At 42.4% G+C, this 16,033-nt stretch overlaps 1 protein-coding gene across 1 annotated transcript in view; it reads right to left on the bottom strand.

Annotated features, from left to right (window-relative positions):
* Nucleotides 1–15,725, bottom strand: part of jph1b (junctophilin 1b) — a 36,957-nt gene extending 21,232 nt beyond the window's left edge. The window contains exons 1-2 of the mRNA XM_060905578.1: nt 15,055–15,725; nt 7,588–8,341 (exon numbers count right to left, since the gene is read on the bottom strand). Coding sequence (XP_060761561.1) covers nt 7,588–8,341; nt 15,055–15,433 — 1,133 coding nt within the window. The 5' untranslated portion in view covers nt 15,434–15,725. The remainder of the gene's footprint in view (nt 1–7,587; nt 8,342–15,054) is intronic.
* Between the last annotated feature and the right edge of the window lie 308 nt (nt 15,726–16,033).

Below are 16,033 nucleotides of genomic sequence, written 5' to 3'. Positions count from 1 at the left end.
TTTGAAAAAGGTGAACTCGGGTCAGGGGTATAAATATTGGCACCCACTATCTAGACTCAATTTTACCAATTAACTGCTACAAATATTAATTAAGGCTCGTATAGTGGACTTTTCACTCATTCAATATAGGATACACATTTTTAAAAATCATACATCAATACAAAACCATCGTAGCCTATCGTACTGTATTATAACATTACTCATGCTTTGGTAATTAATACAGAACATGAAGTACATTACGTTAAAGGAAACTTCATGGACACTGATGCTTTATGCTTTTTATAACATTTTAAAGCTAGTTTTAAAAAAATAAAACAAATGAACTCTTTGTCGATGCTGTGTTTAACCATCGTTCTGTCTGTAAGTGTCACAGTCATGACATCGAGAGTCAGTTAGTGAGGTTTTCGAATCGTAAAATATCTCGAATAAATCAGTGAAAACGCAGAATAAAAGTGTGAGCGTAACGCAGTGACATCCAGTCAGCTACAGGTCGCTCTGCGGTTATCATTTTCAAAATGAAAACTTTAATATTTCTTAATCTGTAGATTTAAAATGTTTCTATGTGGAAAACAAACAGGGTGAGACACCGAGCAGCTTCATGGACGGGGATAGCTGCTTGAGTGCAAGAGCCACACACACACACACACACACACACACACACACACACACACAAAGCTAAACATGCTCAGTCTGCTGAGTGCTCCAACAGATGATAGGCGTGCACAGATCGACTACTGTATCAGTCGCAGGGTTTTATTCTCGTCAGCGCTGAGGAGCCAAATCCTGCCTCGCCTTATTTAGTCAGCAAGCACTGAGAGAGAGAGAGAGAGAGAGAGAGAATGTCTGTCTCTCACACTCTCTCTCTCTTCACATTCCTCAAGTCCCCCTCAGTGCTTATCTCTGCTCTCCATAACAGCGTTCAAACACACACACACAGATTTCATTCGTCCCGCTGTTCTGTGGCTCTGTTACCGTTTCAATAAAATTCACATAGAGGAGACGGCGCCGTGTGGAGCCTCTCATTTATCCCTCAGCGCTCTCGACTTCTGGATTCTGATTGGTTAAAGATATTGATTAATTTCCTAGATCAGCAGCTCAGACATATTAATGCACTCAATCTACAGGGACTCTGTACAGCGGATGCTCCGCTAATGATACGAGATTAAAAGATGTGTGAAACTGTTGATCTGTTAGGAGACGTTTATTTAGGCGACGTCTCTGGAAGGAGTCTCCAGTGTCAGCGCTGTGTAACAGTCAGAGGTGAAGCTGGAACATCTTCAGGACAGACGAGTTTACACTTCTTCATGGTTTCTCTGTAACATGACGAGCTGTGTTTATTTTTATTATTATTAAGAGGAATAAAAGACGTGGGGACGTGCTGTTGCAGGAAAATAATCAGCGTCAGGGTGACAGTAACTCTGCCTCATTACACCACCCCGTCACTCAGTATTTTACTGTAACATACACACACACAATGTTTATTCCTTTCAGTTATACTTTTACTCAACATCTAAATTATAAATATACAAATAATTTAATATTTAATTAGTAAACAGTTATGAAGTCAGTCAGTGTTATAAACTCCTGATGATACTCAGTAACGTGTATCATGTGGCTGTTATTATAAATTTATCATTAACTATATCACTGCCCAGCTAATGGGGTAACTAACATGCTAGTCTAAATACTGAGCTAGCAGCCACATTAGCAAGAACAATAAAACAAACAGTTTACAGATTATTGCTGTATTCATGTCAAGAACAATTTAAATGCATTAGAAAATCTAGTGGTCGTGGGAAAAATGTATGAAAAAAATAATATGCTTTATTTCTTATGAGCTTTTTATAGCAATGTTAGCATAATGTGCTAATAGACAACAATTAGCTGCTTGCTAATTTAAACAACATACAGTCATTAGCATGTTATCACCAAATTGCGTAGGTGCTTTATCCAAAAATGCAACAGATACAAACTCAACTTTGTCGTTAAAGTATAAATATTTCACTGGGGATTAGCGTAACTCGCAGATCAAATACAGCCTGGAAACTAGTGAGGACCAGCTAGCACAGTCTTGTTCCTGTGATGCTAACAGACTCGACTAGCTTTCGTTCATCATTAGCATTTAGCATTAATCTGTGGCGTATTCATTTACAGCTTCTGATTTAGCTTGCGATGCTAATTCATGCAATAAAGCTGCTTATTGAGTGAAAGACGAGGGGAAGAGCATTCTAGCTATTCGGCTCGATATTTGGTTTCAGAGGTGATGAGTGGTTTCGTGTATTTATAGAAAGGAAACCAGCATATCTGTGAGTGCTAACTGGTGAAGCACTTATTTTTATGTGACAAAAAGTATTAGAGGATTTATATATGTAGAGCACTAGCACACTCACAGCTAGTGATGCTATCAAAATGTAGCTACAGTTTTTTACTGTAAGAAAATACCAATAACAACACAACGCTGCTTCGTGCCCATGAGTCTGTGGGACTCGCCGACATCGTCAGAATCCAGCTAAGAGATTAAAGTTTTGTTGTAAATATCATGCAAGCAAACGTAAAACCAAGCATCACTGGGAAACAGCCAGCTAAAGTGGCTAACTCGAGTAAAACCATTTTCTAATGTTAGCAAGAATGATTAAAAATCCCACAGTGATTTACTGCTTTAACGTCATGTGGGAGAAAAAACTGTAACTTTAATCTGATTTAAAAGTTCACACTTTGTTCTTATAGGAGGCGGGGCTTGGTGTACATGGACATGACTGTGAGGCGGGGCTTTGTGTACATGGGTTTGATTGGGAGGAGGGGCTTTGTATACATGAGTTTGATTGGGAGGCGGGGCTTTGTGTACATGTGTTTGATTGGAAGGTGGGGCTTTGTGTACATGTTTGATTGGGAGGTGGGGCTTTGTGTACATGGACATGACTGGGAGGCGGGGCTTTGTGTACATGAGTTTGACTGGTAGGCGGGGCTTTGTGTACATGGGTTTGATTGGGAGGTGGGGCTTTGTGTACATGGACATGACTGGGAGGCGGGGCTTTGTGTACATGTATTTGATTGAGAGGTGGGGCTTTGTGTACATGGAAATGATTTGGAGGCGGGGCTTTGTGTACATGAGTTTGACTGGCAGGCGGGGCTTTGTGTACATGGGTTTGATTGGGAGGTGGGGCTTTGTGTACATGTTTGATTGGGAGGTGGGGCTTTGTGTACATGGACATGACTGGGAGGCGGGGCTTTGTGTACATGTATTTGATTGAGAGGTGGGGCTTTATGTACATGGAAATGATTTGGAGGCGGGGCTTTGTGTACATGAGTTTGACTGGTAGGCGGGGCTTTGTGTACATGGGTTTGATTGGGAGGTGGGGCTTTGTGTACATGTTTGATTGGGAGGTGGCGCTTTGTGTACATGGACATGACTGGGAGGCGGGGCTTTGTGTACATGGGTTTGATTGGGAGGAGGGGCTTTGTATACATGAGTTTGATTGGGAGGCGGGGCTTTGTGTAAATGTGTTTGATTGGGAGGTGGGGCTTTGTGTACATGGACATGACTGGGAGGCGGGGCTTTGTGTACATGTATTTGATTGAGAGGTGGGGCTTTATGTACATGGAAATGATTTGGAGGCGGGGCTTTGTGTACATGAGTTTGACTGACAGGTGGGGCTTTGTGTACATGGGTTTGATTGGGAGGTGGGGCTTTGTATACATGAGTCTGATTGAGAGGCAGGGCTTTGTGTACATGTGTTTGATTGGGAGGTGGGGCTTTGTGTACATGTTTGATTGGGAGGTGGGGCTTTGTGTACATGGACATGACTGGGAGGCGGGGCTTTGTGTACATGTATTTGATTGAGAGGTGGGGCTTTATGTACATGGACATGATTTGGAGGCGGGGCTTTGTGTACATGAGTTTGACTGGCAGGCGGGGCTTTGTGTACATGGGTTTGATTGGGAGACGGGGCTTTGTATACATGAGTCTGATTGGGAGGAGGGGCTTTGTGCACATGAGTCTGATTGGGAGGCGGGGCTTTGTGTACATGTGTTTGATTGGGAGGCGGGGCTTTGTGTACATGTTTGATTGGGAGGTGGGGCTTTGTGTGCATGTTTGATTGGGAGGAGGGGCTTTGTATACATGAGTCTGATTGGGAGGCGGGGCTTTGTGTACATGGATTTGATTGGGAGGTGGGGCTTTGTATACGAGTCTGATTGGGAGGCGGGGCTTTATATACATGGACATGATTGGGAGGCGGGGCTTTGTGTACATGTGTTTGATTGGGAGGCGGGGCTTTGTGTACATGTGTTTGATTGGGAGGCGGGGCTTTGTATACATGGACTTTCTAACTATTTCCTAATTCTCCTTGAGGCACCTTTAAAGACAATCCTGCATTATTTGGAGTAAACCGGGTTTGTGTGAAAGCCATAATCCACAAAAAACGAACCTGATGAAAATCTCATATCAGTGTCGTAAAGTATCGCGATGATGATTAGTGAGTGATGTATTGTGCAGTTTGGAGTTTCTCATGCAGCTGCTCTGAACGCCGTTGTGATTCCATCACTAACACATTCGCTCAGCTCCGCATTGATTAACTGCTCAGAGAGAGCTTTAGCTCGGGGCCGAATAACAACACTCATGAACACACTATTCTATTCAACAGGACTCATCTCTCTCTCTCTCTCTCCCTATTTCTATTCCTCTCTCTCTCTCCCCATATTTCTCCCTCTTCCTCTCTATGTGTATTTCAGAATTTCCCTCCTCCCTGTTCCTCTGTAACTCTATATCCTTAACTGTCTGTCTCTCGGTCCCTCACTCGTCCTCTTTATCTCAAACTGTCTCACTGCCCAGATCTGAATTTTTTGTTTGTCTGATCCACAACACCAGTTTGAACAGGTCTAATCTCCTGAAGAATCCCAAACTATAGCGAGAAAAGCATCTAGCTGACGAATTTGAACCGGAATGTTTAAAACACGAGATTAGTCATTTAAAACAAGAGGCAGTCAACATCAGCACATTTCTTTTTGCTGAAGTCCATCTAATTTCTGTTAACACTAAACAGAACGACATTAAATTGATCTTAAATAAATCTTTAAAATTGCACACAACATTCATCCTGAACCGCACGCACACTTTACTCAGGCGATTTGCTGTAATTTTATTTTGGGCTTTTAATCTTCACAGACGCATGCATTACAAGTGAAATGGTCGAGATTATGTTGATTGCTTCTCATTTCACACGATTCTCATCTTTTAAACACAACATTCACCACGTCTTTCTCTTCACAGAGTTTAAAGTGTAAATTAGCGTATCTGAAGTGCGCGTTGCAGCTACTTTCATTTATCGTTCAAATTAACTGTAATGTTTCCTCCTCCGTTCTCCGCTTCAGTCCTGAGCATCTCTGTCTCTTCCTGTCTGCATCACTGCCTCAGTGTCTGTGATCACTTTATTTTCACTTTAGGCACCTGTGGGAAGTTAGGACCTTTAGTGAGTTCGTACTGAAGTTAGTACCTTTATGGAGCTTCTGTAAAGATCCCACAAATCCCACAGGTGCCTAAAGATCTGTCATTTTTCACATCCTATTATTTTTATTTGTTCCTTACTCAGCAGTGTATAGAAGAATAGCAGGAACATTTCCCTCCGTTAACGATTATGTGACATCAGTGTGACGAGAACCTGGTTATCTATACAACAAGACACATGGAGATACATGACGTTATGATGGTATTTAACTTTGCTGATGTTTATACTGTAACACCGAATAACATTTGCACAGTGCCTTGCAAAAGTATTCATACCCCTTGAACTTTTTCGCATTTTTCCACCTTACAGTCACGAACTTAAAAGTTTTTTATTGAGATTTTATGTGATAGACCAACACAGAGTAGCACAGAATTGTGAAGTGAAACGAAAATGATAAATGGTCTTCAAAATTTTAAACAAATAAAAATCTGAAAAATGTGATGTGCATTAGTATTCAGCCCCCTGTACTCTGATACCTCTAAATACAATCCAGTGCAATCAGTTGCCTTCAGAAGTCGTCTAATTAGTTAATAGAGTCCTACTGTGTGTAATTTACTCTCAGCATAAATACACTTGTTCTGTGAAGGCCTCAGTGGTTTGTTAGAGAACACTGAAGAACAAACAGCATCATGAAGACCAAAGAACTCACCAGACAGGTCAGGGATAAAGTTCTGGAGAAGTTTAAAGCAGGGTTAGGTTATAAAAAATATCCCAAGCTCTGAACATCTCAAGCAGCACTGTTCAATCCATCATTCAAAAATGGAAAAAGTGTGGCACAACTGCAAACCTACCAAGACATGGCCGTCCACCTAAACTGACAGAGCGAGCAAGGAGAGCACTGGTCAGAGAAGCAGCCAAGAGGCCCATGATCACTCTGGAGGAGCTGCAGAAATCCACAGCTCAGGTGGGAGAATCTGTGCACAGGACAACTATAAGTCGTACACTCCACAAATCTGGCCTTTTTGGAAGAGTAGCAGGAAGAAAGCCATTGTTGAAAGACAGGCATAAGAAGCCATGTAGGGGACACAGCAAACATGTGGAAGAAGGTGCTTTGGTCAGATGAGACCAAAGTTGAACTTTTTGGCCTAAATGCAAAGCGCTATGTGTGGCGGGAAACTAACACTGCTCATCACCCTGCACACACCATCCCCACTGTGAAACATGGTGGTGGCAGCATCATGCTATGGGGATGCTTTTCTTCAGCAGGGACAGGGAAGCTGGTCAGAGGTGATGGGAAGATGGATGGAGCTAAATACAGGGCAATCCTGGAAGAAAACCTGTTGGAGGCTGCAAAAGACTTGAGACTGGGAAGGAGATTCACCTTCCAGCAAGACAATGACCCTAAACATACAGCCAGAGCTACAATGGAATGGTTTAGATCAAAGAATATTCATGTGTTCGAATGGCCCAGTCAAAGTCCAGACCTAAATCCCATTGAGCATCTGTGGCAAGACTTGAAAATTGCTGTTCACAGACGCTCTCCATCCAATCTGGCTGAGCTTGAGCTATTTTGCAAAGAAGAATGGGCAAAAATTTCAGTGTCTAGATGTGCAAAGCTGGTAGAGACATACCACAAAAGACTTGCAGCTGTAATTGCAGCAAAAGGTGGCGCTACAAAGTATTGATGCAGGGGGGCTGAATACTAATGCACATCACATTTTTCAGATTTTTATTTGTTTAAAATTTTGAAGACCATTTATCATTTTCGTTTCACTTCACAATTATGTGCTACTCTGTGTTGGTCTATCACATAAAATCTCAATAAAAAACTTTTCAGTTCGTGGTTGTAAGGTGGAAAAATGTGAAAAAGTTCAAGGGGTATGAATACTTTTGAAAGGCACTGTAAATACAGTAAATAATCGATTAAAAAAGGAACCAGAGGGGAACTCTGAGCACCCAATCAGCTACTCGGTTCTCTAAGATGAAGTCCGACGGCACCAATGACATTGACGGAAAACTGTATTGTGGCAATTTGTGACAGTAACATCATCAGTAACATCATCACGTTGTCGTACTTGTCCTCCCTACCGTATGGGTTTAAATAAGATACAGGAGAATTTTTTTCCCGAAGGTGTGCACTCACCTGGAGGTGGCGATCTCCACTTTCGTCCTGGCGATGGCGGCCGCTCTGATTGCCCCTTCAACAGCACGCTCCACCTTCTGTTTGGTCTTGGCATTCTTCAGCGGAATGAGCTGCTTCTTGATGCCCCTCACAAGCACGTTGTTCTTGTACTTGCCCTCTTCGCGGGTGCCGTCGGGGAACACGGTGCAGCCGTAGCCGTGGCGTTTGTTGTTGGCCCACTCGCCTTCGTACTTCATGCCATTGGAGCGCTCGCTGATGCCGAAGCCGCTGCGCTTGTCGTTCTTCCACTCTCCTGTGTACAACTCGGTGGTGGTGGCATCCACGTTGTCCTCGGTCACAGCGTTGTCCTCGTCCTCTCCGAAGCTGAGCGTGGAGTTGGCGTCGCTGGAGCTGATGCGGCTCATGGCGGCGTCGCTGCGTGCTGAGCTGCGCTTACTCGAGATGGACGAACGCGAGTCTGACTTCCTCAGCTGCCTCAGGCTGCCAAACAGCGAGCCACGCCTGAACAGACCCTTCTTCCTGCCTGAGCTGAGCTCGCCATCACTGTGGACATTGAGAACGAAGCCGCCACGTGTCCCCGCCGGACTATCCGAGGAGCGCTCGTTCAGGACGGAGCCGTTACTCTGCTCACTGCGCAGGGAGGCGAGGGAGGTGCGCAGCGGCGAACGGATCACGGCAGCCATGCCGTACGGGACGCTCTGTCTCACGCCGTAACCGTGACGCATCCCGCCCATCCACTGGCCCTGATATGTACCTGTTAATCACACAAACACATCCAGGGGTTAAACAGCATCTCAACACAAGCTGTGTAGAGTTCAGTAAACATCTCCTTCGAGAAAACCTTACATCAATGACTACACACGTTTTTAAAAATACGCTCATGTGCCGCGTCCACGTACGAGTCCCTGTAAATGAGCTGTTACTATAGAAACCATGATATATTAGATTTGGAGCTGCACTACTGTCAGAGCTGGTGTTATAGAGAATTAATCAACACCTTCTGACCAATCAGAGTCCCGAACTCAACATAATAATATAAAGCTCATGGGATAAAACTACTCAATATCACATGAATTCCTTGCACAAGCCATGGACTGATGATCTGATCATCTGCAGTAAAATATATACATATATTCAACGGGAATAATACTGTCATCATGGTCACGACCCCGAGTTCCTCTCGAGGGGACGCTGTCTACATGAGGAGTGATTTTGTGCTTCGAGAGGACGTGATAAGGACAACAGTTCTCTAAGGAGACAAGCATCATTGCCTGTTCACCAGACAAGAGTTCTATAAAAGTTCAGAAAACAAAGCACAGCCTGTGATATTACAGTGAAAATTAACCGAAAATTAGTCACGATATGAGGCGTTTTATGTCCGCGCATGCTAAACGCTGTGCTCTGCGCCATGTGTAACTGGAGCTGTGGAATGACGAGTGTGTGACGGAGTGGACAGTCGTCGCTGCCATATCTCGGTCCTGAACACACAGCACTATTTTAAAACATGGAAGTAACCCGAGACATGGAGAAATCTGCAGCTTAAGCCAATCATAATGCTGGTTTATTCACAAAACGTGCTTCATCTTTTCCGCTGGGACGAGCCATCGCCCTCACGCCTGCTCGGCTCATCGATAATAACGTGGGGTGAAATTTATAAAACAGGAAGTAGATGTGTGTAAAATCTCACATTTTAGTTAAATATCCTGAGCAAAAATAAGTAACAGAGCGACGATCTATCTAAAAAACACAAAGACTTGACCAATTTCTGATTAAAATGTGTATAAAACACTTGCTCTGACACATTACACCACAGCGCTGTGGTTCTGAGTTCTGGACTCTGATTGGTCAGAAGGTGTTGATTAGTTTTCTGTAAGAGCAGCTCTGACAGTAGTGCAGGGTTTTATTAATGCACTCGTTCTAACAGGTTATGGTTTTCACAGGCACTAATAATCCATTAATAATAAACGGGTTAAAATGTGTAATTGTTGATATGATTTGTTTCTGGAAGGAGTCTCCAGTGTCAGCACTGTGTAACAGTCAGAGGTGAAGCTGGAACGTCTTCAAGACAGAGGAGTTTACACTTCTATACAGTTTCTCAGGAACACGACAAGCTGCAGTTTTTTTGGGTGAGCGAGAAAGAGAGAGAGAGAGAAAGAGAGAGAGAGAGAAATGAGAGTCTGGTGAGGGAATGAATGTTTATAGCTGCTATAACATAAGTAAGAACAGGAACTAACCTGTTTCATGGATGTTCTACAACCCCGATTCCAAAAAAGTTGGGACAAAGTACAAATTGTAAATAAAAACGGAATTCAATAATTTACAAATCTCAAAAACTGATATTGTATTCACAATAGAACATAGACAACATATCAAATGTCGAAAGTGAGACATTTTGAAATTTCATGCCAAATATTGGCTCATTTGAAATTTCATGACAGCAACACATCTCAAAAAAGTTGGGACAGGGGCAATAAGAGGCTGGAAAAGTTAAAGATACAAAAAAGGAACAGCTGGAGGACCAAATTGCAACTCATTAGGTCAATTGGCAATAGGTCATTAACATGACTGGGTATAAAAAGAGCATCTTGGAGTGGCAGTGGCTCTCGGAAGTAAAGATGGGAAGAGGATCACCAATCCCCCTAATTCTGCGCCAACAAATAGTGGAGCAATATCAGAAAGGAGTTCGCCAGTGTAAAATTGCAAAGAGTTTGAACATATCATCATCTACAGTGCATAATATCATCAAAAGATTCAGAGAATCTGGAAGAATCTCTGTGCGTAAGGGTCAAGGCCGGAAAACCATACTGGGTGCCCGTGATCTTCGGGCCCTTAGACGGCACTGCATCACATACAGGCATGCTTCTGTATTGGAAATCACAAAATGGGCTCAGGAATATTTCCAGAGAACATTATCTGTGAACACAATTCACCGTGCCATCCGCCGTTGCCAGCTAAAACTCTATAGTTCAAAGAAGAAGCCGTATCTAAACATGATCCAGAAGCGCAGACGTCTTCTCTGGGCCAAGGCTCATTTAAAATGGACTGTGGCAAAGTGGAAAACTGTTCTGTGGTCAGACGAATCAAAATTTGTAGTTCTTTATGGAAATCAGGGACGCCGTGTCATTCGGACTAAAGAGGAGAAGGACGACCCGAGTTGTTATCGGCGCTCAGTTCAGAAGCCTGCATCTCTGATGGTATGGGGTTGCATTAGTGCGTGTGGCATGGGCAGCTTACACATCTGGAAAGACACCATCAATGCTGAAAGGTATATCCAGGTTCTAGAGCAACAGATGCTCCCATCCAGACGACGTCTCTTTCAGGGAAGACCTTGCATTTTCCAACATGACAATGCCAAACCACATATGGCTGCGTAGAAGAAGGGTCCGGGTACTGAACTGGCCAGCCTGCAGTCCAGATCTTTCACCCATAGAAAACATTTGGCGCATCATAAAACGGAAGATACGACAAAAAAGACCTAAGACAGTTGAGCAACTAGAATCCTACATTAGACAAGAATGGGTTAACATTCCTGTCCCTAAACTTGAGCAACTTGTCTCCTCAGTCCCCAGACGTTTACAGACTGTTGTAAAGAGAAAAGGGGATGTCTCACAGTGGGAAACATGGCCTTGTCCCAACTTTTTTGAGATGTGTTGTTGTCATGAAATTTAAAATCACCTAATTTTTCTCTTTAAATAATACATTTTCTCAGTTTAAACATTTGATATGTCATCTATGTTCTATTCTGAATAAAATATGGAATTTTGAAACTTCCACATCATTGCATTCCGTTTTTATTTACAATTTGTACTTTGTCCCAACTTTTTTGGAATCGGGGTTGTACAACATTAAACGTAGCTATAAATGGATCAAAATGATCAAAGTTGGAATTGTTGGTAAACTGCTGTGCTATTAGAGGAATGACACACTTGGAGACATGCTGTTTTTGGAAAATAATCAACTTTACATTGGTAATGTTTAGTAACTGCTTCATCACACCCATGCGCCTGATTCATCTTGTACTTTTACTTGCTATAAATATGAAAATATTCATTTCATACTGTCACTGTCTCATCACGCTCCATTCTCACCATTTTAAAAAGCAACATCATGATATAAACTTGAATCATTTTGAAATGCAACTTTAATATCTTCTAATAAGCAGATCACACGTTTCCCCAAGTATAAAAGGCCACGCCCATTAAGATTACTATGCACGTGACGTGGCTTTACAGAGTTATTTCAGCCCATGATTATTTAATTTACTCAGCTTTCAAACTCCTGAACATAAACTCCAACTAAACGAAGATCAATGCAGATCTTCAGTTGGTTCACAATAACTCTCCTCTGAAGTGTAGCAGAGGTTACTATAATTAGCCTTGACCTCAATGATCGACCGGTCCGATCCAACACCATAGATCATACAACGCGAGCGGCTCGGATCCGACTCAGATATACTCGTAAATACAGGCCAGTGTTTAAACACGATCACAAATGTTCGAAAAGGCCGGCGTAAAAACAGTCTCACAAATGCAGGAATAAAGTTCATCCAAAAATACATTCATACCGTATATATACATACACTCCAGTTTTATATGATGTTATATTATATACTGTATGTAGACTGTATACACAGGTTATTACACACTTATGCACTCATACAGGACTGTTATGTAAGTCATATACGGTAATTAAACCAGTCATTATATAGTTCCCACGTGTTCAATTTATAACTATGTTATGACATTCTTATAGAGGTTATATAGAGGTTATAGAGGTTTATAAGAAGTGTTATGCAGTTTCAATACAAGCATAAAGGGTATAATTCGATATTTATGTAAGCAAAATTAATGTTTCATTTATATATATTTATTAATAATTATGTAATCTATTATCCAGTCACCTTGTCATATATACAGCCTTATGTAGTCTTATAAAGTCATATAAAATGCTTTACCAAGAAATCTTAGTCTTATATGTAGTCTTATGACATCCTAATATATAAAGCCTCATGTATAAAGTTTGACGTACAACATAATTAAATTATAAATGGAATGTTATATAGTCTTACATGAGTTATGCATTCTTAGTCACATAAAGTCACAGTTGTCATATGTAGCCTGATATGGAGTTATATACCATACAAGCTGATATTAACTTTACGTAACCCTGTAACTGACACTTCATTAAACTGTTTTATGAGTCTTCATCACATCCAGTTTTAATATTCTGCCTTATACGAAGTCTTATTCTGTCTTATAATAATAATAATAATCGAATATGCAGCCTTTTATGAAGTGTTACGCAGCTTATATGGAGTCATATAAAGTTTTAACACATCACCTTTTGGAATTATAAGCAGTACAACCTGATATGCAGCCTTGTGTAGTCCTATGTAGTCTTATAAAAGCTCATGACTAACACTTCATTAAGACTGTCTTAGGTTTGTCTTATAAACTGTCTTGTTTTAATATATAATCTTGTGTGTAATCATGTACTGGACATAATCTTATAGTAGGCTATAAACCCGCATATATGTATAAGCTTACTATTCCGTCTTATAAAGCCTTTTATGAAATATTATGTAGTCTTATGTATTCTATGCCATTTTAGTCACATATGCAGTCATATAAAGTAGCCTTATATGGAGTTCTATACATTACAGCACAATCTGATACATAACCTTATGCAGTCTTAAATAAGCATAAGAGAGACACTTCATTAAGCTGTCATATGGGGTTGAATATGTCGTCTCTGTCGTTTTACATCCAGTCTGATTAATCTGCCTAATCTAAAGTCTGATACACTGCATAATCTTATATACAGCCTTAATGCTTACATAGTTCTTTATACTGTATATGATCATATATACAGTCTTAAATACAGCTTTATGTACCTGTATGTCATCTGTGTATTCTTATGATGTCTTGTATATAAGCGATTAGTCATATGACTGACATTTCATCTTCTGCTTTCTGAGATATTTATAAATGTATATTTAAATGTAGTATTATATAACGTAGTCTTATATAGCCTTATGTCATCTTATAAACTTCATATGAAGTGTTTTATATATATATATAAGCTTATATACATCAGTCATAAGTGACATTCAGTCACATATTGTAGGTTTAACATACCTTTTAATATCAAATCTTTATGAGGAGTCTTGTGTTCTTATGCAACCTTATGTCGCCTTGTAAAGTCTTTATGACATGCTATCTCTACGTTGATATAAATGTGACTGACATTTCATATTTTGCCTGATATCAAGTCTTTTATTGTGTGTAATTTCATATGCTGTAATATATATTTCAGTCTTAATGTTAAATCTTTATATAAAGTCTTTATGTAAAGCCTTATACAACCTTATGCCATCTTATAAGTCTTGAATGTAGTGTTTTCGATATAAGCTTATATATATATAATATAATTCATGTTATGTCTTCTTTAATAACTTGCATTATTTTTTCACGGTCCGGTCAAATCGTGCGCTCCGATTGGCTCGCGAGCGGTCTGGAATCCTACGATCCGGACCCCGGTTACGGACCTTTGGCAACTCGCTTGTTCACAACAACAACAAACATCGTAGCAAATTTTTGTCGATATTTATGTTCACATTTCTCAGTATAATAGCATTAATTTTACAGCGTGGACAGCGATGATGACAGTGTTCACAGCGAAAGCACCTGGTTTTGTGTTGCCTAGATCAAGTGTTTTATTTTTGAAAATTCTGAGCTGATGTAGCTTGTCAAGCAGGTTTTTTGATGAGCTTGTTGTAGCAGGTTTGTTCTAAATCTGGTTTCTCTTTCGGGCGCTCTCATTTTCTGTCAGAATTTGGTCAAGAAAAAAATAAATCTATTATTGACCAGCTTAAGGTCGGTCCGTATCGTGAAATACCGTGACCTTGGTCCAGAGGGCCTCGCTCGGTACTTTCAAGACCTCGGTCACAGCATTTCTCGATACGGACCGACCTTAAGCTGGCGAATTTTATATGTACATCAGTCTTACATCAAGGCTTTCTTTATGTGTAGCATTATACAACCTTATGCCATCTTATAAAGCCTTATATGGGGTGTTATAGATGATGTATATAAATTAGTCATATGACTCTGATTGTCTGCCTTCTGTGATGTACTGCAGTGTTGACATTTAGTCTTATGTAATGAGCACAGTTCTATTCCTCTGTGATGGAGTGCAGGATTTCGTGGAGTGTTTATGGCTCGCCTTATGTGGTCTTATGAGGTCTTTATGAGCTGTTATGAGCTTATGTAAAAGTGATGACTCACAGAGAGAGTCTGCCTTGTGTGATGCACCGCAGTGTTAATTTGGTCTCACATGAGCCTTAATTACGTGGTCTTATGGAGTCTTTATGAGGTGTGTTAGGGCGACGCGAGCTGAACTCCTGGCTGGATGAGAGGCTGAAGGGGCCTCAGTCAGGTGACTGGCGCTTGGGGCCCTGAAACTCACCCCCGTCCCCGTAGGTCTCGACTCCGTAGCCGTCCTGCAGCCCGTTACTCCACGTGCCCTCGTACCTGGCGGAGGTGTTGAGGCTCTGGCGCACGCCGTAGCGCCCCTTCAGCCCGTGGCTCCACTCGCCCCGGTACAGCCAGCGGCCCTTGGCCTCCACCCCGAGCCCGTGCCGCTTGCCCTGCGCCCAGTGGCCCTGGTACGTGTTGCCGCTGGGCCACGTGTAAACGCCCACCGCCTCGAAGCCGCTGCGCCACGAGCCCGAGTACTCGCCCTGGCCCTTGGGGCCGGTGCACACGCCGTGCCCGTGGGCTTTCCCGTCCGCCCAGCCTCCGCAGTACGTTCCGCCATCGTCGAAGTCGAACCGGCCGCCCGTCATTCAGCCGCCAGCAACTAAACAAACCGCGCGCGCGCCTCGGTGTCGGAGCTCGGCGGCTGGTCGCCGCGGGGACTCGAGAGAAAGCGGCGGCGCCGGAGCTCGGGGACAGTCCGGCCGGGGTCCGCGCGCATCGGGCTCGCTGTCGGCGGAGGGGAGGGGAGCGCGCGCGCACACCGGAGGCCGCACGCGCCGTCAGCGCCGTTAGTCGCTTGATGAGGCTCTCCGGAGCGCGAGACAGGAGCACAGCGCAGCGCACGAGACCAAAAGTAGTGATGAGGGGAGACTCGGGAACGAATCGGTTCCTTTCCCCCCCAAATGATTCTTTCTAGTGAATCTTTTTTTTTTTTTTGCGAATCGATTCTCAAAGTCCAGAATCGGTCCCTCATTCAGGGGGGCACTAACTTTCTGCAGCCTGGGATTCCTTCCAGAGTGAAAGCGGCTCCATCAAAACCGACTCATCCTTTAATTAGCAGCGAATCAGAATCATTTATTCCATCATTTCAGCTTTTTATTCCTGAACTTTCCTCTTTCTCATCAGAAACTCTGAGCAACACACACACACACACCACACACACACCACACACACACACCACACCACAC

This window comes from Neoarius graeffei, chromosome 23 (genome assembly GCF_027579695.1).
Source record: "Neoarius graeffei isolate fNeoGra1 chromosome 23, fNeoGra1.pri, whole genome shotgun sequence".
NCBI classification, from domain to species: Eukaryota; Metazoa; Chordata; class Actinopteri; order Siluriformes; family Ariidae; genus Neoarius; species Neoarius graeffei.
This window is presented reverse-complemented; position numbering and strand designations above follow the sequence as displayed.